The 25,228-nt window shown below is 46.5% G+C and overlaps 1 protein-coding gene across 1 annotated transcript in view; it reads left to right on the top strand.

The window, feature by feature from the left end:
• Positions 1–25,228, top strand: part of CEP89 (centrosomal protein 89) — a 94,267-nt gene that overhangs the window by 34,285 nt on the left and 34,754 nt on the right. The window contains exons 7-14 of the mRNA XM_034946500.3: positions 1,154–1,196; positions 5,079–5,297; positions 7,175–7,317; positions 11,749–11,799; positions 12,460–12,543; positions 15,189–15,292; positions 20,364–20,479; positions 23,176–23,356. Of these exons, the coding sequence (XP_034802391.2) occupies positions 1,154–1,196; positions 5,079–5,297; positions 7,175–7,317; positions 11,749–11,799; positions 12,460–12,543; positions 15,189–15,292; positions 20,364–20,479; positions 23,176–23,356 (941 nt within the window). The remainder of the gene's footprint in view (positions 1–1,153; positions 1,197–5,078; positions 5,298–7,174; positions 7,318–11,748; positions 11,800–12,459; positions 12,544–15,188; positions 15,293–20,363; positions 20,480–23,175; positions 23,357–25,228) is intronic.

The following is a 25,228-nucleotide window of genomic DNA, read 5'->3' as shown; positions in this document are numbered from 1 at the left end:
GTGCATGCCACCATGCCCAGCTAATTTTTGTATTTTTAATGGAGATGAGATTTCACCATGTTGGCCAGTCTGGTCTCAGACTCCTGACCTCAGGCGATCCCACCTGCCTCTGGTTCCTAAAGTGCTGGGATTACAGGTGTGAGCCACCACACCTGGCCTGGCCTGAGAATTTTACTAACTAATTTGCAAACATGGAAATAGTTCTAACTTAAGTTTTTCATTGTGCGATGTCATAGGAACTTAAAAATTAAACATTTCTCTGCAGAGTTAATTTATAACCTTGTCTACTTTGTCAGCAGAAATTAGAAACTTAATATCACACCACCATGTAAGGAAAAATCAACAAAAGTTCACAGCCTTCCCTTTCCTCTAGGTTTGGGGTTGAGAAGCAGTATCTTACTGTTCCTTTCTCAGCATTTTGCAAATGTGCTTCCCTGCAGTTGATGGGGTCCTTTTTGCCCATCCCAGTGAGAAGAGGCCTGGCTGGAGTTTGCTGAGGGCATCTCTGCTCAGCACTTGCAGCCCTACCTAGCACATGCTTTTCAATGTGAGCCCACAGCCCGCTACTCACGGGATCTACCTGTAAGGACAGTCACTGAACTCAGTGCAGAAAGGCAGGAAGAAAGCTCAGGCAGGACTTCCTTTATAGCCTCAGAGAGCCCACCAGAGGGGAAGACACTTAAGGTCTCAGATTCAGGTATAAGAAACAGTGTAATCCCAGCATGTTGGGAGACCAAGGTAGGAGGATCCCTTGAGCCCAGGAGCTCAAGGCTAGCCTGGACAACAGGAGACCCCATCTCTACAAAAAAAAAAAAAAAAAAAAATTAGGTGTGATGGCCCATGTGTAATCCCAGCTACTTGGGAGGCTGAGGTAGGAGGATTTCATGAGCCCAGGAGTTGGAGGCTGCAGTGAGCTGCGATCACACCACTGCACCCTAGCCTGGGTGACAGAGTAAGACCCTGTCTTAAAAGAGGAAAAAAAGAAATAGTACATATTAAAGTTTTGAAAGGTAAAACAAACAAAGAACAAGAGTCAAAATGAAGGAAATAAAGCATGCTTATATACCTGCTGTCTAATGACCTAGCTGCGTGTGTCCACTTTATAAAACACTAATGCTCTGCACTTATTCCTCTTATGTTCTTTCTTTCCTAGGATGAAAAACCTCCATTATGTGAGAAACCTCCACCTTCCCCAGGTATTTGCCTTTTGAATTATATTATGATTGAAAAGCTTGCTTTGGAGAATATCCAGATTAATTTTATCTGAAAATAAAGATTACATTTTCTTTTTCTTGTATTAGTTGTTGAACTTTCACCCTTGCCTCAAAAGAGAGGGTCCAAACACTAGGTAGTGGACGTATGTCCATACAGGATGTGCTTGGATCCTGGGAGGGTGGGGGTTGGACCTGGGGGGACGTGGACCTGTGGGATATGCTGGGATCCCAGTGGGAGGAGTGGACCCATGATGTACTGGGATCCGTACTGGGCAGGCAGGTGCAGTTATGGGCTCTGCTCTGAGGCTGAAGGCAGAGGGAGAGGTCTAGAGATGCTTTATGGGTTATGCCCCCTGAACAGTTTGGGGAGCTTCAGTGGCTTCCAAAATGGAGGTTATAATTTTTGCTGTTAGGTCCCACATTGTTACAAGATCTTTGGGGTGTCGCTTTTCTGGTCGGAAATGTCTGTGGTGCCAGTGTGCCTTTGCCTGAGTTCTTGTCCTGCGTCCAGGAAGAATGAGGTAAGCAGACAAGTGGAGGGTGAGCAAGACGAAGAGGAGCTTTACTGCATGTTAGGACAGTTCAGAGGAGACCCACAGTGGGTAGCTCCTCTCTGTAGGCAGGTCGTCCCGTTAAGTGTTCAGCTCTCAGCAGAGAGGAGGCCCCCTGGAGTCGATGGCTCCTCTCTGAAGGCAGGTCATCCAACCGTCTCTGCAGCTCTCAGCAAAGAGGAAGCCCTGGAGAGGGTTGTTCTTCTCTGCAGCTGGTTATTCTGACCAGCTCCTAGTAGAGAGGAGGCCCTGGAGTGGGTTGCTCCTCTCTGCTGCTGGTCCTCTGACATCTCCAGCTATCAGCAGAGAGGGGAACTCCTCTCTGCAGCTGGTCATCTCATCTGCTCTGCTCCAACTAAGCCCAGGGCTTTTATGGGCCTCAGAAGGGAGGAAGTGCTCACCGATTGGTCCATGGGTGGCCATGGGTGGGCCTGGAAAAGGCACCATAAGTTCCTACTGCAGTCCCACGGGACAGGCAACCCGGTCCCCAGCCTTCAGGCCCTCTCCGACCTGAAGGTGGGGCCTCACCGGGGACCTGCCTGCTTCTGCCCAGGAACCTGTCTGCCTCCTGCTGCCCAGTCCATGGCACCCAGGCTGTTCACACCAAGGGGCAACTGCAGGCCAGTGCAGAGCCATCCTCAGCACCCCCTTGTCTTTCCCTCCTGTGCTCATGGGTGCCCAAAGTCTGGAGGGGGCTGAGGCGGCAGGGCGCTGTCGTGTCAGTACTGCCCTGAGTATGCACACTCCCGGCCAGGCTGTGACAGTGCCCAGGCTTGGCCTCAACCCCGCTCCAACCCTGCTGCGAGACTGGAGCAGGCACCAGGAGCAGGGAGAGGCCAGGCAGCTAGAGCAAACACCCATAAGCCTGCGGGGACACGGGAGCCTTCCCAGGCCCCCAAGGGTGCAGACTGCAGAGACACCCAGGTCCTACACGTGGGAGGGCAACTGTAGCAGCACCCCATGAGCTCCTGCCCCACCAACTCAGGAGGGGCGGGGCTCCCGCTTGTCCCCGGCTCCTGATGGCTCTGTGGAGCATGCAGCCCTGACCATACCTCTGGAGCAGGTGCCCACAGTGGGGTGAAGCCAGGCAGTGGGATCAGGCACTTCGGAGCCTATGGTGGGTGGTGGGGGCCTTCTTGGGCCCCCAAGAACACAGAGATTCTCGGGTCTGCAGCTGGGCTTGGGCAGCTGCAGCAGCACCCAGGGAGGGCCGGGGCTCCTGCCTGCTCCATGGAGCAAGAGGCTTGGGCCACACCTCCCTGCTCTAGAGTCTGTGCGGTGGCCACTCTAGATGGGCCACTGCTGCCATCAGTGTCACTGCTCTGAAAATCCTGGTTTAAGTCTCCTCCACGTCAGATTAACTTTATTTGCACCCTTTCAATCTCAGCATTTTCAATGCTGTATTCTGGGCGATTGCTGGGGCTCCAACTTCTGCGCCGTGCATTCATTTTTCGTGATGTGTATCCTGCGGCTCAGCCCATCCTTTAAGTTTATGGTGTTAATCAAACGTTAACTTCCATGATTTCTGTGACACTGACTACGTCTCTCTGAAAGTTGTAACCGTGCGCATCCAGTCTTAGGGTTTGTGTTGCAGCCCCTTCTCTTCTCTCACTTGCCATTGGTGTTCTCTGGCTCTGCTGTTTGATGCCTCTTGGGGTCTCTGAGATTCCCTGTGGCCCACATGGGATGCTACCTCTGTTTACTGCACCCTGCCTGAAGAGGGAGAGCCAGCAGGCTGCCAGGCTGTACCGACTGCTGCCTCCAGCAACTGATGGGGATGGACAGGATGTGAGGCCCACCGGGATCCGTGGGGACCCCTCTTCCTCCTGGCTTTCTCCAGCCCCCTGCCCTGCCTTTCTGCTCTCAGGGCCTGTGTGTTCTGCCTGAGGAGGGGCACACATTTCTGCTGTTGCTGCCTGGGTCAGGTGGGTTAACCCCTTGCTATTCCCACTCTGCTTATCTAACTCAACAGCTCATCAGCTGCTTCAAGCTGCTTCTTTTTAAATATAATTTTATTGATTGATTGATTTTTGTAGAGATGGGCTCTTGCTATGTTGCTCAGGCCGGTCTCGAACTCCCGGCCTCAAGCAATCTTCCTGCCTCAGCTTCCCAAAGTGCTGGGATTGCAGGTGCGAGCCACCAGGCCCAGCCTCATCAGCTCTTTCTAGGCCACTTTGTGTCTCCACTCCTACCAGGGCAAGGTGTATCCCTGGAGCCACCCCTCCCCATTTTCTAGCTGCCTTCTCTTGGCACATTTCAGGCTGTGGCACCGATCTTCATTCTCATCTCAACTGTTTTATCTCTGGGATTTCTCAGGGTTCCCTTGTTTCTGTGTAGCTGTGGAGTTTCCCATTTCTGAGCCTCACCTTTTGCATGTTAGGGATTGGATGTTTGTGTGTCAGAGGTCGGGCCAGGCTCTCTGGAGCCACCAGCCATCCTGCCCTCGTCTGTGTGGAAGCTCTGCTTCCGCCTCTCCCTCCCCTGGGAGGTGTGCTGGCCAGGGCCCATGGGAGCCTCACCTCCTGTGACCTTTCGGAGCACATCTCCCCGTGGAACAGCGCTGGTTTCCACCCCACTTTCTTGCTCTTCCTTCTTAAGGTCCTATGTGACCTCGGTTTTCTCCTCACCCTGGTGCCTTCAGGTGCTGCCCACAGGCCAGTGGCTCATCAGTCTCCCCAGCAGAGGCTGCCCTGGGACTCTGGGCCTCTGTACCAACCCAAGCCTTCCTCCCCTCATCTTCCATCCCCACCTGCTCTTCACAGTGTGCTCCTCATCTGGGGGAGCATCTGCCAGACACAGACCTGGGTGGTCATCCTGGGTCTGCTTCTCTCTCACTGCCTGCACCCAGCCAGCCACCAGCCCCTGAGTCCTGCTCTCATGTGTCCTTTTCTCTGTGTCCCCACTCTAGTGCTGCCCCTCAGCTGTTGGGCTAGGCCTCATTCTAACCTGCCTTCTTCCCTGCCGGCCTGAGGGATTCACCCAAGAGCAGAGCCTCTTCCTTCTCACACCTCTGCTTGAAAGCCGTGCTGGCTCCTGCTGCCCTGCAAGATGAACTTTCCATGCCACATCACAATAGGCACGGCCTCCTGCAGCTCTGGCCTCCCTTTCTGGCCTCCCCTCAGTACCTCCCTTCCTGCCACCCGCTGTGACTTCATCAGGTCACTTACTGTTTCCTGTAGAAGCCATTCCCTTCCCAGGGACCAAAGAACATGGCACCAGGCCTGATGTGGTTTTTGGAACAAAGTCAGTTGATTTTGATGTAACATTGTCAACATCAATTAACATTGTAAAATTTTCCCCTGAACCCTTTCAGATATAACTGGTAGAGTACGTCAAAGATATACAGAAATAACCAGAGAAAAGTTTGAGGCATTAAAAGAAGAAAATATGGACCTAAACAATATGAATCAAAGCCTTACCCTTGAACTAAACACAATGAAACAAGCAATGAAAGAACTACAGTTAAACCTTAAGGGAATGGAAAAAGAGAAGAGAAAGCTCAAAGAGGCTGAGAAGGCGTCGTCACAGGAAGGTGGGGACGGACAGCGCCTTTATTAGAGGAATGAGCAGGACTTCACTCAATTATTTTGAGAGTTAATATTTTATGTTGTGATATTTGTGTTGGTAATTTATGTTGTAATATTTCAGGTTTTTTTGTTAATATCCTTATGTTTGTTGAGATTTGATTTCATCTGCTATATCATTATTACACTAAAGAAATTCCTCAGGTTGGAAAGAAGCTGAATTTACAAAAACAAAACAGAGATTCCAATACTTCTTTTGGAACTTGATGCTTAGCTTACATATATTTCACTTCAGTTTTTATCCCTAAGAGAAGCATAAAAAAGCTCCTCCTTTACTGTAGACTTACCAATGATTATATTTTCCTTGCTACTTTTATAGGTTAAAAAAAGAAATAGTATTTTAATTTGTATTTCTGTTATTATTGAACTTGAATATTTTTTCATATCTTTGCAAGTCATTTTCTTTTTCTTTCATAAACCTGCCCACTTTATTTATTTATTTTTTAGAGACAGCATCCCACTCTTGTCACCTAGGTTGGACTACAGTGGGGTGGTCAGAGCTCACTATAACCTTGAACTCCTGGGCTCAAGTGATCCTTCCACCTCAGCCTCCTGAGTAGCTGGGACTAAAGGCAAACGCCATCATGCCTGGCTAAGTTTTTTTTTTTTAATTTTTTTTATAGCAATGAGGCCTCATTGTGTTGCCCAGGCTGGTCTCAAACTCCTGGCCTCAAGGATTTTTCCTCCTTGGCCACTTAAAGCACTGGGATTTTAGATATGAGCCACTATCATGGCCAAGTTGCCCACTTTACAATGAGACACTTGACTTCTTTTTATTGATTTGCAGGAACTCCTTATGTATGAAAGATTTTATCCCTTTGTCATAGGTGTAATATTTTCTTAGTTTGTTGATAATTGGGCTAAATCAATAAAATGTTTTTCTTTTATGACTTACACTCTTGGTATTAAGTCATTTTTAACTCTAAGGTTATATAAATATTCACCAATATTTTCTCTATACCTTTTTCTATTTATATAAAACTAATATAGCTTTAAGTAAGGTGGTGTCAGTTTTTTTCACATAGACCCTGCATAATTCTTATCTTAGGCACATGTATTTTTAGATACTATATATTATTTGTGCTGTTACCTTGTGGGATCTATTTTCTGTTTTGTTTTCTAATAGGACATTGCTATTATGTGGGAAGGTTATTAGCTCTAATACATTTTCCATGTATTCTATATGATTTTTCTCTTTCTTTTTTTTTTTTTTTTTGAGATGGAGTCTCCCTCTGTTGCCCAGGCTGGAGTGCAGTGGCGTGATTTCGGCTCACTGCAAGCTCCACCCCCTGGGTTCACGCCATTCTCCTGCCTCAGCCTCCCAAGTAGCTGGGAATATAGGCGCCCGCCATTACGCCCGGCTAATTTTTTGTATATTTAGTAGAGACGGGGTTTCACGGTGTTAGCCAGGATGGTCTCGATCTCCTGACCTCGTGATCCACCCGCCTCGGCCTCCCAAAGTGCTGGGATTACAGGCGTGAGCCACTGCACCCGGCCTCTATATGATTTTTCAAAGCACATATTCTTATGTCATCTGAAACAATGACTATTCCTTTCCAACTTGAAATTTTTATTTTACTTTATTGTACATGCAAAAACTTCCACAAACTTCCAATATAACGTTAACTATTCAGTGTTAAAAAACGTTGTAACTTTTATTCATTCACACACACAGACACACATACACACACAGACACACACGCACACACAGTTCATTGCCTCTGAGCGTGAAAGAGGGGAGAAAAGCAAACAATTTGCAATTTAATAAAATCTGGATAAATTGGACGTTATTTCTTACAGTATAATATTAAATTTTTTTCCCTAGTTGCTGCACCTGAATTACTTTATCTGCGAAAACAAGCTCAAGAACTGGTGGATGAAAATGATGGATTGAAAATGACTGTCCATCGTTTGAATGTAGAACTCAGTCGATATCAGACAAAATTCAGGCATTTGTCTAAGGAAGAGGTAACGTTTCCGATTGTGAAAATCAGCTTTTCAGATTTTTAAGCCTTTACTGTTGAATTGATTTCCAATCTTGAGAGGTTCTTATTTATTATAATTTGATGTAAGAAAAGCTCTGTCCAAGGCACAATGTTTCTAAGGACCATTCTGTTTCTTGCCTCCTTCCCTTCCTTCTTCCCCGTAATAAAGGCAATAAAGACTGTAAAACATTGGGACAATACAGAAGTGTACAAAGTGAAAGAGGCCGGATGAGGTGGCTCGTGCCTATAATCCCAGCACTTTCAGAGGCTGAGGCAGGAGAATTTCTTGAGCTCTGGAGTTTGAGACCATCCTGGGGGACATGGCGAGACAGTCTCTACAAATAAAAAATTTTAAAAAATTAGCTGAGCATGGTGGCGCACGCCTATAGCCCCAGCTACTCAGGATGCTGAGGCAAGAGGATCTCTTGAGCATGGGAGGTCGAGGGTGCAGTGAGCTGAGATTGCGCCACTACACTCCAGCCTGGGTGACAGAGCAAGACCCTGTCTCAAAAATTAAAAAAAAAAATAACAAAAGTAAAAGAATGAAAGTGTATGTCGGCTGCTCCCTTCTCAGTCACGTTCCTGAAAGTTGCAGCTGTTGTCAGTGCATTAACTTCGAAAGGAAAGCAGAGTTTTCAGTTCTAAGAACAGTTGCAGAGTCCAACTCCACACACTCTCACTGAGCAGGTCACTGCATGAGATGCTGGGAGGAGTGCCAGATGAACCGATGCTCAGGTCCTTACTCTTACAGAACTTGGGGCTGTGAAGATGTGAGTGACACTGTGGACACAGGAGAGGGAGGCACCGCTGGCTGGGCTCTTGCTGGGGTAGAGGGCGGGAGGCACACGGTGTTCTCCCATGGCTCCTGGGAGTTCAGGCCTCATGGGCTTCTGAGTTGCTTTTTGAAGGAGGGCTTACGTTTCACTTTTTTTTTTTAATAACAGCTTTGAAATATAATTCACATACCATCCAATTTATACCCATTTTAAAAGTGTACCATTTCGTGGTTTTTATTGTAGTCACAGAATTATGCAACCATCACCACAGTCAATTTTAGAGCACTTTTGTTAAATCAAGAAATGTTGGCTGGGCATGGTGGCTCACACCTGTAATCCCAGCACTTTGGGAGGCTGAGGTGGGCGGATCAGTTGAGTCAGGCGTTTGAGACCAGCCTGACCAACGTGGTGAATTCCCATCTATGCTAAAAATACAAAAAAATTAGCCAGGCGTGGTCGTGCGCACCTGTAATCCCAGCTACCTGGGAGGCTGAGGCAGGAGAATCGCTTGAACCTGGGAGGCAGAGGTTGCAGTGAGCCAAGATCATGCCACTGCACTCCAGCCTGGGTGACAGACAGAGTGAGACTCTGTCTCAAAAAAAAAAAAAAAAGGAAAAAAAAGGAAGTGTCATACCTGTTGGGAATCACTCCCTATGTTCCCCTGCTGCCCACTTCCTCCAGCTCAGCCCCTGGTAACCACTAATCTATTTTCTGTCTCTATGAACTTGTCTGTTCTGAACATTTCATAGAAATGAAATCATACAAGACATGACTTTGTGTGACTGACTTCTTTCACTTAACATAATACTAACTTTTAAACAAAAACAAATAAAGTTCTTAGGGTCCTATAATTCAAAACCTGCTTGCTAGGTCAGGGCCTTCTGCAGGACGATGGGGCGGGCAGACAGGCCCAGGGACAGCCTTCTCCCATGTTGTCTTCTGCCCTGTGCAAATGCCATGTTCTCCAAGACAGTCTTCCCTGATCACCCCAGCCAGAAGTGATTGATCTCTCTCTCTCTTTTTTTTTTTTTTAGACACAGTCTCTCTATGTCGCCCAGGCTGGAGTGCAGCATGCACAATCTCAGCTCACTGCAATCTCTACCTCCCGGGTTCAAGTGATTCTTGTTTCTCAGCCTCCTGAGTGGCTGGGATTACAGGCGTGTTCCACTGCGCCCAGCTAATTTTTGTATTTTTAGTAGAGATGGGGTTTCACCATGTTGGCCAGGTTGGTCTCAAACTCCTCACCTCAAATGATCCCCCCTCCTCAGCCTCCCAAAGTGCTGGGATTACAGGCATGAACCACCATGCCCGGCCCTCTCTCTCTTTTAAACCATTGCAGACTTTTGTTTGTAATCACTCTTAAGGCACTTAACAGCATTCTACCCTATACTGTTTTTGTATATCACGTACATTTGTGTTAGTGGATTTTATTTCTGTTACTAGGTCATAGAATCCTTGAAAACAAGGGTTGCGTTGCAGTGTCCATAATGACTTAGTGAGTTGCCAATGTTTGCAGAGTGAGTGAGTAATTACATAGATATTAAGGTGTTCACATTGTAAAGCTTTTGTGAAATAAATAATTATTTTGTCTAGGCCATTGATTCTGTACTAGATTTTCCCTCCTACTCTAAACAAATAGAAAACCAGACAGAATATGTAATGCAAATGTTTACAGATGTCGAACAGCAGGCAGCACCAGCCTATGACCCTCAAGAGTAGCAGGATAAATAGATGAGCCTGTGATCTGCTTTCTGTCTGGAGGCAGTCTCAGATCACAGAGCAGGGAGGAAGGGCCTGAGCTGAGCCCTTCCCTGAGTTCAACAGAGATGAGAGTCTGGGGAAGCTGAGGAGACTAGAATTTGTAGGGCAAGAATACCAGAAAGAATGGAGTCCTGGAGAGAAAGAGCTACTTATATAAATCTGCATGGGGCTCCTTGGAGTCTTGTGGAATACCACCCTGCACATGTGTAGGATGAGACTCCAAGATACTGGGCAGAAAATAAGAACAGGGAGCTGTGAGCTACATGGTTCCCAGAGCTCACACAGCACCGGGAACCTTCGAGTTCTGCCCAGCCACAATGGAGAGACCTTGCATTGAGTCAAGAGCCCAGGAGGGCCATGCCTGAGATGTATGGCTAAAAGAGCTTTTTAGGAAAGGTTACTACAGACCTACCATGACCAGGGTGAAAAAACAAGCCTCAGAAGCATGAAGGTGATCCACAAGCAACTTAGGAGTTGAAAGAAAAAGAGAGAGAGAGAGGAGGGAGGAAGGAAGGGTGGAAGGAAAAGAAACCAGTACTCTTTAAAGGAAGATAACAAAATCCAGACACTCAACAATGTGACATTAAAAAGTTCCATATCTAGTGAAAACAGTCACTAGATATGTTCCAGATTTTAAAAGACTAAAAAGGGCTGGAGGCCAGGTGCAGTGACTCACACCTATAATCCCAGCACTTTGGGAGGCTGAGGTGGGCAGATCACTTGAGGTCAGGAGTTCAAGACCAGCCTGGCCAATATGGTGAAACCTCGCCTCTACTAAAAATACAAAAATTAGCCAGGTGTGGTGGCACACACCTGTAGTCCCAGCTACTCGGGAGGCTGAGGCATGAGAATTGCTTGAACCTGGGAGGTAGATGTTACAGTGAGCCGAGATCATACCACTGTACTCCAGCCTGTGCGACAGAGCGAGACTGTCTCAAAAAAAAAAAAAAAAGAAAGAAAGAAAAAAAAAAGGCCAAGTGTGATGACTCACACTTGCAATCCCAGCACTGTGTGAAGCTGAGGCAGGAGGATCACTTCAGCCCAGGAGTTCAAGACCAGCCTGGGCAACATGGTGAAACCCCATTTCTACAAAAAATACAAAAATTAGCCAGGTGTGGTGGCATGCGTTTGTAGTCTGAGCTGCTCAGGAGGCTGAAGTGAGAGGATTGCTTGAGCCCAGAAGGCAGAAGTTGCAGTGAGCCATGATCTCACTACTGCACTCCAGCCCGGGTGATGGAATGAGACCCTGTCTCAGAAGGAAAAAAAAAGGACATAAAAGACTTGACAGCTAAATGCAACATGTGACCCTGAATTGGATCCTTGATTAGAAAAGAACATTAGTGGGAAAATAGATGAAATTTGAAGATAACATATAGGTTAGGTTAGGTTAAAAAATAGTATTATAGGCTACTCTAGGCACACTGCCTATGGGGTACCCCTGCTCTGCAAGGAGCAGTAATATATATATATATGAAAATAGTATTGTTATCCGTGTTGATTTCCTGATTTTCATGACAGTACTGTGGTTAAGTAAATGAATGTTTTTGTTTTTAGGAAATACAAGTATTTAGAGGAAAAGGGGCATTATATCTGCAAATTACTCTCAAACATTTCAGAAAAAATATTTCTGTCATATATACATATATACATATAGATAGATAGATGGGTAGGTGTATGGGAAAGTAGATGGATGGATGGATGGATGGATAGGTGGATGGATGGATGGATGGGTAGGTGGGTAGGTGGGTGGGTAGGCAGATGGATAGACAGATAAATGCATAGATGGGCAATGCCCAGTCTAGATTAAGAATATCTAAGACTTGAAAATTCAGAGGAAGTGTGGTTTAACTTGTCTTCAATACATGTTTTGTTCTTAGAGCTTAAATATTGAAGGCCTCCCATCCAAGGGCCCTATACCACCCTGGTTGGTAAGTGAAAGTTATTTAATTTCAGGCCCGTATTTTCAGGCTACATTTGCATAGCTATTAAAAACCATTTCAGGCCAGGCGCGGTGGCTCATGTCTGTAATCCCAGCACTTTGGAAGGCTGAGGCGGGTGGATCAGTTGAGGTCAAGGGTTCAAGACCAGCCTGGCCAACATGGTGAAACCCTGTCTCTACTAAAAATACAAAAATTAGCTGGGCGTGATGGTGCATGCCTATAGTCCCAGCTACTTGGGAGGCTGAGGCAGGAGAATCACTTGAACCCGGGAGGTTTAGGTTGCAGTGAGCTGAGATCGTGCCACTGCACGCGAGCCTGGGCGGCAGAGTGGGAATGGCTTCGGGCAACGGAGCTCATTCTGACCGCAGGAGGTCAAGCCTGTGCGGGTGTTGTAGATGCCTCCTGTGCCTCCTGCATGCCTCTGGGTTCCTCATTTAAGTGGCCATATAGATCCCTGAAATTGGAAGGATCCAAGGAGAGAAATGTTGGTTGTTCTGGGATCCTGAGCTGGGAGGGTCCTTAAAAAACAATAACAACTGCAACCAAAGAAACCATTTCAAAAAAGTATAACTTCTTGCCATTTAAAAGTTTTCTGGTTGTGTTTAGATGTAAGAAATATATTAACCTTCCTTTGCTCTCTATCTTCAGTTGGATATAAAGTACCTGTCACCATTGTTGCTGGCTTATGAAGATATGATGAAAGAGAAGGACGAGCTCAATGCCACCCTCAAGGTAGGCTGGCAAATGTCCCAGAAGACACAAGATTTATAAAAATATTGGACCGCTTCAAATTTTATAAAAACATTTTGAATGTAGGTGTACCCAGCATATTATAGATAACCAAATGTTTATTAGAGGACAGAAAGGAAGAAGGAAGGAGTGTGGCAGGGTGGGAGGGAGGGAAAGAAGGAAGAGGGGAGGAAGTAAGGGAGTGATTGGCAGAGCAGGAGGGGTGGATAGGGAGCGAGGGGAGAGGTATGGAGGGTCAGAGCAGTGCTGCATGAGAAGCCATGGCTTTCTGGACAGCCAGCCCATATGGGCTGAGATCTTGGGGTGCAGGGAAGACAGCAGGAGGGAAGTGCTTCTTTCCTGTTACTGTGCAGCTGCAAATACCACCATTAGAAGGGACATTTGGGCTGGGCGCGGTGGCTCACGCCTGTAATCTCAGGACTTTGGGAGGCCGAGGTGGGTGGATCACATGAGGTCAGGAGTTCAAGACCAGCCTGGTCAACATGGTGAAACCCCGTCTCTACTAAAAATACAAAAATTAGCTGGTGTGGTGGCACGTGCCTGTAATTCCAGCTACTCGGGAGGCTGAGGCAGGAGAATAGCTTGAACCAGGGAGCTGGACGTTGCAGTGAGCCGAGATTGCATCACTGCACTCCAGCCTGGCGATGGGGCCAGACTCTGTCTCGGGAAAAAAAAAAAAAAAAGAAGGGCTATTTGGGCAGACATGGGAAGGAAAGGCTGGAGATGTTTTGGGCAAACTTAGATGCTTCTTAATTCTAGGATGAGCTGACCCCAGGGAAGTCTGATTGCTGAGCTGCTGGAAATGGAGAAGTGAGGTTTTTATCCATTTCTGCCTTGTCCACCGCCGTTTTGTGGGAATGACTTCGCGCAGCGGAGCTCGTTCTAACTTCAGGAGGTCAAGCCTGTGCGGGTGTTGTAGATGCCTCCTGTGCCTCCTGCATTCCTCTGGGTTCCTCATTTAAGTGTCCATATGGATCCCTGAAATTGGAAGGATCCAGAGAAAGAAATGTTGGTTGTTCTGGGATCCTGAGCTGGGAGGGTCCTTTAAGAGGCTCCCAGCTTGTTCCTAATCAGTGATGCTGTCCCGTGTCCATGTCCCATGGAAAGGAATTTTAATCCTTTTCATTTAGACTGAGTGTTGGATGCTTAATTTTCTAAGAGCATGAATGAATCTTGTGCTAATTGAATATATAACAATCCTAATAACTAATAATATTATTTTTTTGGTGCTCCTTCTAAATCAGGGTCAGCACAGACTTTCTGTCAAGGGTCAGTTAATAAGTACTTTAGGCTTTGGAGGCCATGCAGTTTCTGTTTGCACCTGCTCAGCCCTGCTGTTGCAACATGAAAGCAGCTGAGGATAACATGTAAATAATGGGCGAGGCCCATTATTTTATTTATAAATAAATAAAACTTTATTTATAAAAACAGGCAGCTGGTTTGCACACTTTAGTTTGCCTGACCCCTGTTCCAAAAAAGAGTCACATGGACTGCCAGCAGTGAGTGAGTGTGTCTGGGTGGAGAGATGAGAGGAGAAGTTACTTGGCAGTGCTGCTTTAAGTTAAAAGGGTGTAGGCATAAACATCTGACAGCTGGGAGTAGAATATTTTAGAGGCACACCAGAGTAAATATTGGCACCTCAGATTCTCACCAAAGGACAGCGCAGGACACGGAAGCTGGAAAAGCCCTGATGGAGGAGGCTCAGCTGAAGTGTCACACACACAGACTGTTGGGAGCTGAAACAGACATAGACTGTTAGGCATCAAAACCGGCCCAGCGACAGACCTCGTGTTGTGGCTAATGGCCAATGAAGCTCTGCAGACTGATGACGCTAGTAAGACACTTTCTCATGGTTGTCATGGACAAAACTAAGAGCCTTGGCTGGACGTGGTGACTCATGACTGTAATCCCAGCATTTTGGGAGTCTGAGGCAGGAAGATTCCTTGAGCCTAGGAGTTCAAGAGCAGCCTTGAGTAACATGGCGAAACCTCGTCTATACACAAAATACAAAAATTAGCCAGGCATGGTAGTACAGGTACTTGGGAAGCTGAGGTGGGAGGATTGCTTGAGCCTAGGAGGTTGAGGCTGCAGTGAGCTGTGATTGCAGTACTGCACTCTAGCCTGGGTGACAGAGCGAGACCCTGTCTCAAAAAAAAAAAAAAAAAGAGCTTCCTCCAACTCCCACACTAACTAACCCCTTCCCCACCAAATCTAGCTTTAATTAAGGATGAAAAGTCTTATTTTTTATATTAAAAACCTCCAATTTATTCTCCTGCGTCTTCAAACAAAGGAAAAATGTCAGCGTTGATGGGCATCTCTGCCTTTTCTATCAGTATTCGTCAGTTATAGAACAATGTTAGCAAATTAGGAATCTAATACTCGAAAGCCCAAGTTCTTTGCCTCTTGTACTTGGCCTTGCATTTGGTCCTAGTGCTTTCTCACTAGACCGTAAGCTCCCTGAGAGCAGGCACCACTGGTGCTGGTACCGAGAGTTGAAGGCTGGCCTGTTGTGAGACCTCGCTAAATGGCTGTTACCATTTGATTTTAGCCACAGCAGCAGCACCAGAACTGAGAAATATAGATGCGTGGGTATGTGTGTGTTATAATTTATGTACATTTTATTTCAGGAGGAAATGAGAATGTTTAGGATGCGAGTCCAAGAAGTGGTGAAAGAAAATGAAGAATTGCACCAAGAGTTAAATAAGAGTAGTGCTGTTACCAGTGAGGAATGGCAAGTGGCATTGTGTTTCTGCTCTTTTGCTAATTTAAAACAAATGGTAATAGGAAAATATGTTATAAAATTATCAAATACATAATTACATTCTTAACTAAAATATTTTACGGGAGAGTTTCTAAGAAATTAATAAGGTACAATAAAACCCTAATAAATTATTCTAAACTTACATTTTCAAGATGACTTTTAAAATTCTAAGTAGGTTCTCAAACCTGAAATACAGTTGCTTTCTGCTTTTTATCTTCTGAGTTGGTATTTTTCTAGGGTGATTTTTCCATCTCAGACCTGGAAAGTCTCGTCCCTTCTTAGGCCCCAGCGATGGCTCCCAGGGTTTGAGAACAGAAAGCTCAAAATGGCCTCCCAAAACAGAAAGCTCATGAGGCTTGCACGACCAGCTTCCATCCGCCTGCCCTGGCAGATTCCCTGACAACTGAGATTGCCCCACTTCCAATCTGTCCTTCCTCCGAAAGCCCCTTCTGCACTCCTCATCCTCTAGGGTCCTACTGTAATGGCACTTGTCTATAGCGCTGCCTTCAGGAGAGGCCATTATTGCTCCCTTGTCTCTGTTTCTTTTCTTTTTTTTTTTTTTGAGACAGAGTCTTGCTGTGTTGCCCAGGCTGGAGTGCAACGGTGTGATCTCGGCTCACTGGAACCTCTGCCTCCTGGATTCAAGCGATTCTCCTGCCTCAGCCTCCCGAGTAGCTGGGATTACAGGCATGTGCCACCACGCCTGGCTAATTTTTGTATTTTTAGTAGAGATGGGGTTTCACCATGTTGGCCAGGCTGGTCTCGAACTTCTGACCTCATGTGATCTGCCCACCTTGGCCTCCCAAAGTGCTGGGATTATAGGCGTGAGCCACTGCGCCCGGCATCTCTGTTTCTTATGTTTTTTTAGAGTTAGGGTCTCACTCTGTCACCCAGGCTGGAGTGCAGTGGCTCAGTCATAGCTCACTGCAGCCTCAACCTCCTGGGCTCAAGCCATCCTCCCACCTCAACCTCCCAAGTAGCTGGGACTACAGGTGTACGCTACCATGCCCAGCCATTTTTTAAAATTTTTTGTAGATACAGAGTCTCACTGGGTTACCCAAGCTGGTCTCGAACTCTTGGGCTCCAGTGATCCTCCCGTCTTGGCCTCCCAAAGTGCTGAGATTGCAGGCTGGAGCCACTGCACCCGGCCCCTTGTCTCCGGTTCTGATGTAGCCTTAAACACATGTCCTGTCCTGGTACCTGCCACACTGCGCCTGTCTATCCTGTCTGCCTCCACATCTGCCTCCATCTTCTCCTTTGTGAACTCCTCAGGGGCAGGAACCAATGTCCTGCTCATTTTTGTGTGTGGCCCCGCATCTAGCACAGCAATAGCAAATGCCTGTTAACTGAATTAGAGAAAGTACATGTCTTGAAAAGCCTAAAAGCAATATCCAGGCAGGACTAAGAAAACAAAAATTACTCACTTTGAATAGCTATGTTATATTTAGTGTTTTCAAATGTCTTAACATCACTGGAAAAAATGAAGTATTTTCTATATGTGATGTTTAGAAATCTGGAATTGAGTCAACAGCATTCTTACCATTGGCTCTCCCTGATTCTGTGGTCACGGATGCATCGGGTGGGACTGGCTCAGGCAGCTCCTGGGTCTTGGTGCTCTGTGACCTCCCCGGCTGAGCTTGGATTTTCTTCCGTCAGGGTTCCTAGTGTGTCTCCCCTCGCACCCTCCTTGAACAGTGGACTGGAAAGCAGCTTAGCCAGGCTGGGGCTCAAGAGACCTTGGCAGATTCTGGAACCCCAGATTCCTTCCCTAGCATTGTATACAGCCACAAATCCAACTTGTCTGCGTTTCCTTAAAATGAAACCAGTGAAACGAAAGAAAGGCAGGCCCTGCTTTCAAATCCACAGCCCCGCAGTGTTCCCCAATCCTGCGTTTGCTGGGATTTGAAATCTGCCCTTTGCTCCAGTGTGATGGCCCACGCCAGCATGGGGAGAGTGTCAGGCTTGCTCAGGGCCTCCCTGGCCGCCAGCCTCTTACTTTGAATTCACTGCCCTCCAGCTGCAGGAGGGTCTCTGGGCTCTGGAGCATCACACTTGGTGGGCAGACCTCCTTGCCGCTCTCGGTACCTGCACACCTGCACGGCTGCTAAACCTGCACACAGCACTCGGTACACGGACTTCACACTTCAGCAGACACTTTCTTTCTTTCTTTCTTTTTTTGAGACAGAGTCTTGCTCTGCTGCCCAGGCTGAAGTGCAGTGGCGCGATCTCGACTCACTGCAACCTCCACCTCCCGGGTTCAAGTGATTCTCCTGCCTCAGCCTCCTGAGTAGCTGGGATTACAGGCGCCCACCACTATGCCTGGCTAATTTTTTTAAATTTATTTTTAGTAGAGACGAGGTTTCACCACGTTGGACAGGCTGGTCTCCAACTCCTGACCTCAGGTGATCTGCCCGCCTCGGCCTCCCAAAGTGCTGGGATTACAGGCGTGAGCCACCGCACCTGTCCCAGCAGACGCTTTCTGCTTGGTTGCCAGTAATTTCTCAATGAACTTCTGGGGTGCAACTAAATTTTGTATATTTCTTTTCCTAACTCCCCCTGAATCACTGGCTGACCTCAGGCTTAATGGGTCTGTTTCTTTCTCTATAAAATAAGAGGGAGGCTGGGCACAGTGGCTCACGCCTATAATCCCAGCACTTTGGGAGACCGAGGCAGGAGGATCAGTTGAGGCCAGGAGTTTGAGACCAGTGTGGCTAACATGGTGAAACCGCATCTCTACTAAAAATATAAAAAATAGCCAGGCGTGGTGGTGCACGCCTGTAATCCCAGCTACTCAGGAGGCTGAGGCAGGAGAATCACTTGAACCCAGGAGGTGGAGGCTGCAGTGAGCCTAGATCGTGCCACTGCACTTCAGCCTGGGCAACAGAGCGAGACCATGTCTCAAATAATAAAATAAATACACAAATAAATAAAACAAAATAAGAGGGAGTGTTAAACCAAATCTGAGATTTTGAACTCTTTTTTAGGAATGGGGGATTGATCCCTTTCATTTTAAAAAGAAATGGCTCAGACTTAGTGGTTCACCCCTGTAATCCTAATGCTTTGGGAGGCCGAGGTGGGAGGAGCACTTGAGGCCAAGAGTTCGGAGCTGCAGTGAGCTATGATCACACCACTGTGCCTAGGTGACAGAACAAGACCTTGTCTCAAAAAAACAAAAACAAAAACAAAACAATTAAAAATTAGCTGGGCGTGATGGCATGCACCTGTAGTCCTAGCTATTCAGAAGGCTGAGGCAGGAGGATCGGTTAAGCCCAGGAATTCAAGGCTACAGTGAGCTCTGATGGCGCCACTGTACTCCTGTCCTGCCTGGGTGACAGAACAAGACCCTGTTTCTAAAAAATAAAAAGTAAAATGAATGAAGGGAGGGAGGAAGGAAGGAGTGAACAAATGAATGAATGAACAAATAAAGAAAAAGTCTTATAAATTAGTCCAAAATGCAGCTGGGCATGGTGGCTCACGCCTCTAATCCCAGCACTTTGGGAGGCCGAGGCAGGAGGATCACCTGAGGTCAGGAGTTCGAGACTAGGCTGGCCAACATGGTGAAACCCTGTCTCTACCAAAACATACTAATACAAAAATTAGCTTGGTGTGGTGATGCATGCCTCTAATCCCAGATACTCAGGAAGCTGAGGTGGAGGTTGCAGTGGGCCAAGATTTCACCACTGCACTCCAGCCTGGGCAACAGAGTGAGACCCTATCTCTAAATAAATAAGTCTAAAACATAAAACAGACCATCATGGAGCTGCCCAGTTTGTGGCGGGAATGAGGAGGCTAGCACAGACCAGTTTTGGGCGAGCCCCCTCCCAACAGCATGGCAGCCCACTCCATGGGTGCTGGTAGCAGGCAAGAGGCACCCCCACAGTGCCCAGGAGCCAGTGCACACCACTGTTGGGGCCACACCATTGTTACAGCCTGACTCCTTTCATCTTGTCTCTCTCCTTCCTCCTCCTCACCTGTAGGGTTTCAAGTGGAAAATCGAGATTATTTACTGCTTTAGTAAGTAAACTTAACACCCAGTGTACTTTGGGTGGTCAGCATTTCACTAGATGATTTCTAAGGTCCCTTCAGCTCATTCTAATCAGAATTTGCGATCTTGAGGGCTGAGCTGGGCTGGGTTTTACATTGCACTGGAAGGAGAGGATTTGTTTGTGCTGAGAGGAAGGCTGGGGCAGATTCATACAGTTTTAAGAAACCATTTCGGCTGGACGCGGTGGCTCATGCCTATAATCCCAGCACTTTGGGAGGCCGAGGCGGGCAGATCACGAGGTCAGGAGATCGAGACCATCCTGGCTAACATGGTGAAACCCTGTTTCTACTAAAAATACAAAAAAATTAGCCAGGTGTCGTGGTGGGCATCTGTAGTCCCAGCTACTTGGGAGGCTGAGGCAGGAGAATGATGTGAACCCGGGAGACAGAGCTTGCAGTGAGCCGAGATTGCGCCACTGCACTCCAGCCTGGGCAACAGAGCAAGTCTCTGTCTCAAAAAAAAAAAAAAAAAGAAAAGAAAAAAGAAACCATTTCAAAGCCTGCTAACAGAGTCAGTTTTTTTTTTTTTTTTTTTTTTTTTGCAAATATGCTACTGATTACAAAGGAGTATTTTAAAATTGAAATGGGAACTTTCTAAATTCTTTAAACATGTTCCATATGGGCTTCAGAATAATATAGTGGGCAGCAGGACTAGAGGTTTATACAGATGAAACCTCATCAGCCATTTAGTGACGGTTCAAGCTGGGTATTGTGCACATAGGAGTCTCCTACTCTATCCTCTTTACTGCTGTACATGTTTGAAATTTTACATCTGAAAGCGTTTTCTGAAGCAGTCCGTAATTCAGACTTCACGGCTGTCCTTCCTCGCCTGACTGCAAATGGCAGGATTTGCTGCTGTGTTAATATGTTTAACATGAAGACATGGCTTGATATTCATTACCTGTAATGCACCCATTGCTTCCTTTTAGATTCCAGAGTGTTTCTGTAACCATTCAGCACCTGAATCACAGTATTTCATCTTGTAAATCAATTGCAGGCGTCAGCTTCAGACTCAAGCAAAACTGGTTTTAGAGGAAAACAAGTTGTTGCTGGAGCAGTTGGAGATTCAGCAAAGGAAAGCCAAGGACAGCCACCAGGAGCGCCTCCAAGAAGGTGAGGTCCTTCCAGTGAGGACTGGTCATGCATTGATGTCACTATTGTCATTTTACCCTTCTATCTCTCTCCTGCCGGGGGCCCCAGTTGAAAATGAGAGAAGTCATGTTTTGCATTTTTGACTGGAATGTGGCTGTTTATAACCTTTCCACGTCACTACCCTCAATGCATAGATTGCTTTTTCAGACTCCACAGTGTCTCTCATCATCCCATGGGTTTGTAAATCACTCGTAGGTAATAGTGCTAGACTCAGCAGAACTGGTTTTGGGGTAAAATAGTACCTTAGAAATGGGAATGATCACGTGAGGTAAACATCTGAAATAACACAGGGTCTCTTCCCAGATGTTTGTTGGATGCGTAAGCAGAACCATTCACTTTCTAAACAGTTCCCCTGTGTCCTTCCTTCCTTCAGAGCTGCGGGCCTGGGAGGCGACATCACTGCAGGTTAGATTTCCATCAAACACCTTCCGAGAGTGTCCCTCTTCCCATCTCTTCCCATGCATTCCCCCAACCCCTAGGAGCCTCATAGTCTGTGACAGTGCACAACCGTAAGGGGGCCAGGTTAAGAGTCATCGCTTCTGCTTTAAAACCATAATTCATGAGTACAAAAGATAGTGGCATTTTTTCCCTTTGCTTTACTGATTTTTCTTTCTTAGTGAAGAATGGCATAAGCTGGGAAGCTGAAACACAAGCCATCTTGCATGAGGCTGTGGCACCCTGAGAAGCAGATGGAGGTTTTCCCTCTTCAGCTGCTTTTGGAATGGCAGCCCCTTCCACAGCATGGCAGGTCCATGAACAGCCCCTGCTGTTGCTGCAGTTGCAGGGCTAGCACTTCCTGTTTCTGAGAACCAGGTCGTGTTTAAAGATGAGAGCATCTCCCAGAGACACACACAGGAGTTTCCTCCACGTGATTTCTCCTGAGACCTGCATGGCCCAGGAGTATTTGCCTTTACTCTGGCATTGTTAAGAGGAGAGGGGAAACAGAGTTGTGGAGCCTCTTATCTTTGTTTTCAGGGTTAGGGATGACATTAGTTTCCTATTTACTGAGCTTAATTTTCTTGAACATACCAGATCTGAACAGAAAGAGGATTTCTGGTCACATGGGGCAGGGAAAACCTTTTGACCTCTATGATTCAGTGAGTTGCCTGTGCTATTTTCCCATTGCCCAGAAACAGCCATTCACTTTGACCAATTAGATATTTTCTTTTTCTTTTTTTGAGACAGTCTCACTCTGTCGCCCAGACTGGAGTGCAGTGGCATGATCTAGGCTCACTGCAACTTCCGCCTGCCAGGTTCCAGCGATTCTCCTGCCTCAACCTCCCGGGTAGCTGGGATTACAGTCACGCGCCACCACTCCCGGCTAATTTTTGTATTTTCAGTAGGGGGGTTTCACCATGTTGGCCAGGCTGGTCTTGAACTCCTGACCTCAAGTGATCCACCCACCTTGGCCTCCCAAAATGCTAGGATTACAGGCGTGAGCCACTGTGCCCAGCCACCAATTAGATATTTTCATAGAGTAGAGAGATGTACAGTTTTATGCTATAATAAATACCTCTAAGTGCTAGTGTCAGCAGACGCTTGGGAATTATTACATGCAACCATGTAACACAGGATGAAAATATTTATGACTTACTTTAGATACAAGACATAAAATAAAAGTTTAATGAGGAAAGGGAAGGAAAATAATAAATCTAGTTCTTAGTTTGGCCATGTTTGATGTCCTTAAAAATCTTGAAAATTTTGCAGCTTTAGGGACAACGTTATGACATATACTTGCACACCTGTGTGTGATTAAAGGCTTTACTCTTAGGAAAGTCAGTTCCTTGAAGACTGGAATCATGTTTGGTAAAATATTATAGTGGATTTTATTTTTAAAAGTATATATTTAGTGAGTGCTTAATGTAGAGATAGTAATTTCTTTTGGCTTTTTTGGTTTTTGTTTTTGGAGACAAGGTCTCGCTGTGTCATCCAGGCTGGAGTGCAGTGGCCCAGTCACGGCTCACTATAGTGTTGAACTCCTGGGCTCAAGCAGTCCTCCTGCCTCAGCCTCCCGGATATCTGGGACCGCAGGCGCATGTCACCATGCCCTGCTAATTTTTAAATTTTTATGTAGAGATGGGGTCTCACTATGTTACCCAGGCTGGTCTCAAACTCCTGACCCCAAGCAATACTCCCCTCAGCCTGCCAAAGGGCTGGGGTTACAGGTATGAGTCACTGTGCCTAGTATGGACAGTAACTTCTAAGGACAAAGCCTTTGGTGTTAATTTATAACACTCCAAAATATCTTTTTTTTTTTTCTGAGAGAGTCTCACTCTGTTGCCCAGGCTGGAGTGCAGTGGCGTGATCTCAGCTCACTGAGCCTTCGCCTCCTGGGTTCAAGTGATTCTCTGCCTCAGCCTCCTGAGTAGCTGGGATTACAGGCGCCTGCCACCACGCCTGGCTAATTTTTGTATTTTTAGTAGAGACAGGGTTTCACCAACTTGGCCAGGCTGGTCTTGAACTCCTGACCTCGTGATCCACCCTCCCCAGCCTCCCAAAGTGCTGGGATTACAGGTGTGAGCCACCACGTCCGGCTCAAAAGATCTTTAAAAGGTCATTTTTATCAGCTGACTCTCATTAGTATTTCCTAATAGCCAATAATTGTGTTTTGTGAGGTCTTCTGTGCCAAGTTTTTATCCTCCTCTTTTGATTTTCAGTTTCTAAGCTGACTAAACAACTAATGCTCCTGGAGGCGAAAACCCAGGGCCAGGAAAAGGAGCTGGCAGAGAACAGGGAACAGCTGGAGATTTTACGTGCCAAATGCCAAGAACTCAAAACACACTCGGATGGCAAAATCGCAGTGGAAGTTCATAAATCAATTGTGAATGAATTAAAAAGGTAAGGATTTAATGTTTTTTCTTTTTTTTTTTTTTTTTTTCTTTTTTCGAGACAGGGTCTTGCTATGTTGCTCAGGCTGGTCCCAAACTCCTGGGCTCAAGTGATCTGCCCATCCCAGCCTCTCAAAGTTTTGGGATTACAGGCATGAGCCACTGCGCCCAGCTGATTTAATGACTTTTTGAGTATAATGAGTCACTCTGCCTGTGGTTATAGGCAGAATGGAGAGAGGTTGCTCAGTTCTTTCTGGGTTTCTTCACCTATGGTCATGCACAGCATAGCGGCACAGGTGTCTGAAAGTGAGACTGGGACTTTTTTTTTTGGGGGGACGGACTCTCACTCTGTTGCGCAGGCTAGAATGCAGTGGTGCAGTCTCGGCACCTGTAACCTCCACCTCCTGGGTTCAAGTGATTCTCCTGCCTCAGCCTCCTGAGTATCTGGGATTACAGGGGCGGCTCACCACACCTGCCTAATTTTTGTATTTTTGGTAGAGACGGGGTTTCACCATGTTGACCAGGCTGGTCTCAAACTCCTGACCACAAGTGATCTGCCTGCCTTGACCTCCCAAAGTGCTGGAATTACAGGTGTAAGCCATCATGCCCAGCCTGACTTTTTTTTCTTTTAATAACTTTGGTAATAAATGGTAAATTAAAGTAGAGCCTGGCTCTCCTTGAGGGCTGCAGTCTGCACTTTGGGTGTTTGTGATTTTTTTTTTCATACTGTTTTGGCCTGTATGAGTTTTAGAACCAAAGGCAATTTAAAATAGTGGAACTGGGCTGGGGGTAGTGCCTCATGCCTGTGATCCCAACACTTTGAGAGGCCAAGGCAGGCAGGTCACTTGAACCTGGAAATTTGAGACCAGCCTGGGCAACATGGCGAAACTGCATGTTTACCAAAAAAAATAATAATAATACAAAAACTAGCCAGGCGTGGTGGTATGTGCCTGTGGTCCCAGCTACATAGGAGGTTGAGGTGGGAGGCACCTGAACCTGGGAGATCGAGGCTGCAGTGAGCTGAGATCACGCCACTGTACTCCAGCCTGGGCAACAGAGTAAGACCCTGTCTCCTATCTCCAAAAATGATAAATAAATAAAATAGTAGAACTGGAAACCTAGATATCCAGTAATAAGGAATTAGTTAAATGAAAGGATATATCCTTGAAATGGAAGGAAATGCAGTCATTAAATATGTGACACAAGATCCTTTTTGACATAGGAAAATAGCCACCATATGTCTGTTTTTTTACAATGTTGCTCAGGCTGGTCTGGTCTCAAACTCCTGGACTCAAGCAGTTCTCCTACTACCTCAGCCCCACAAGTAGCTGGGACTACAGGGGCATGCCTGCCTGGCCACAATATATTTTAAGTAAGGAGTTTAGGTTTTAAAACAGCACATAGAAAATGATTACAATTTTATTTTTTAAGACGTGTGTGTGGCCGGGCACGGTGGCTCACACTTGTAATCCCAGCACTGTGGGAGGCCGAGGCGGGTGGATCAGCTGAGGAGGGGAGTTTGAGACCAGCCTGGCCAACCTGGTGAAACCCTGTCTCTACTGAAAGTATAAAAATTAGCCAGGCATGGTGGCAGGCACCTGTAATCCCAGCTACTCGGGAGGCTGAGGCAGGAGAATTGCTTGAACCCGGGAGGCGGAGGTTGCAGTGAGCTGAAATTGCAATACTGCACTCCAGCCTGGGGGACAAGAGCGAGACTTTGTCTCAAAAAAAAAAAAAAAAGTGTGTGTGTATGTGTGTGTGTAACCAACCATAACAGTTTGCCTGGGACTGAGGGGTTTCCCAGGATGTGGGACTTTTAGTGCTAAAATTGGGAATGTCCTAGGCAAAGTGAAATGAGTTGAGCATTCTAGTATGTGTGTAT

Source organism: Pan paniscus, chromosome 20, assembly GCF_029289425.2.
Source record: "Pan paniscus chromosome 20, NHGRI_mPanPan1-v2.0_pri, whole genome shotgun sequence".
Classification (NCBI taxonomy): domain Eukaryota; kingdom Metazoa; phylum Chordata; class Mammalia; order Primates; family Hominidae; genus Pan; species Pan paniscus.
Note: the sequence above shows the minus strand (reverse complement) of the source record. Positions and strands in the feature narration are given on the sequence as shown.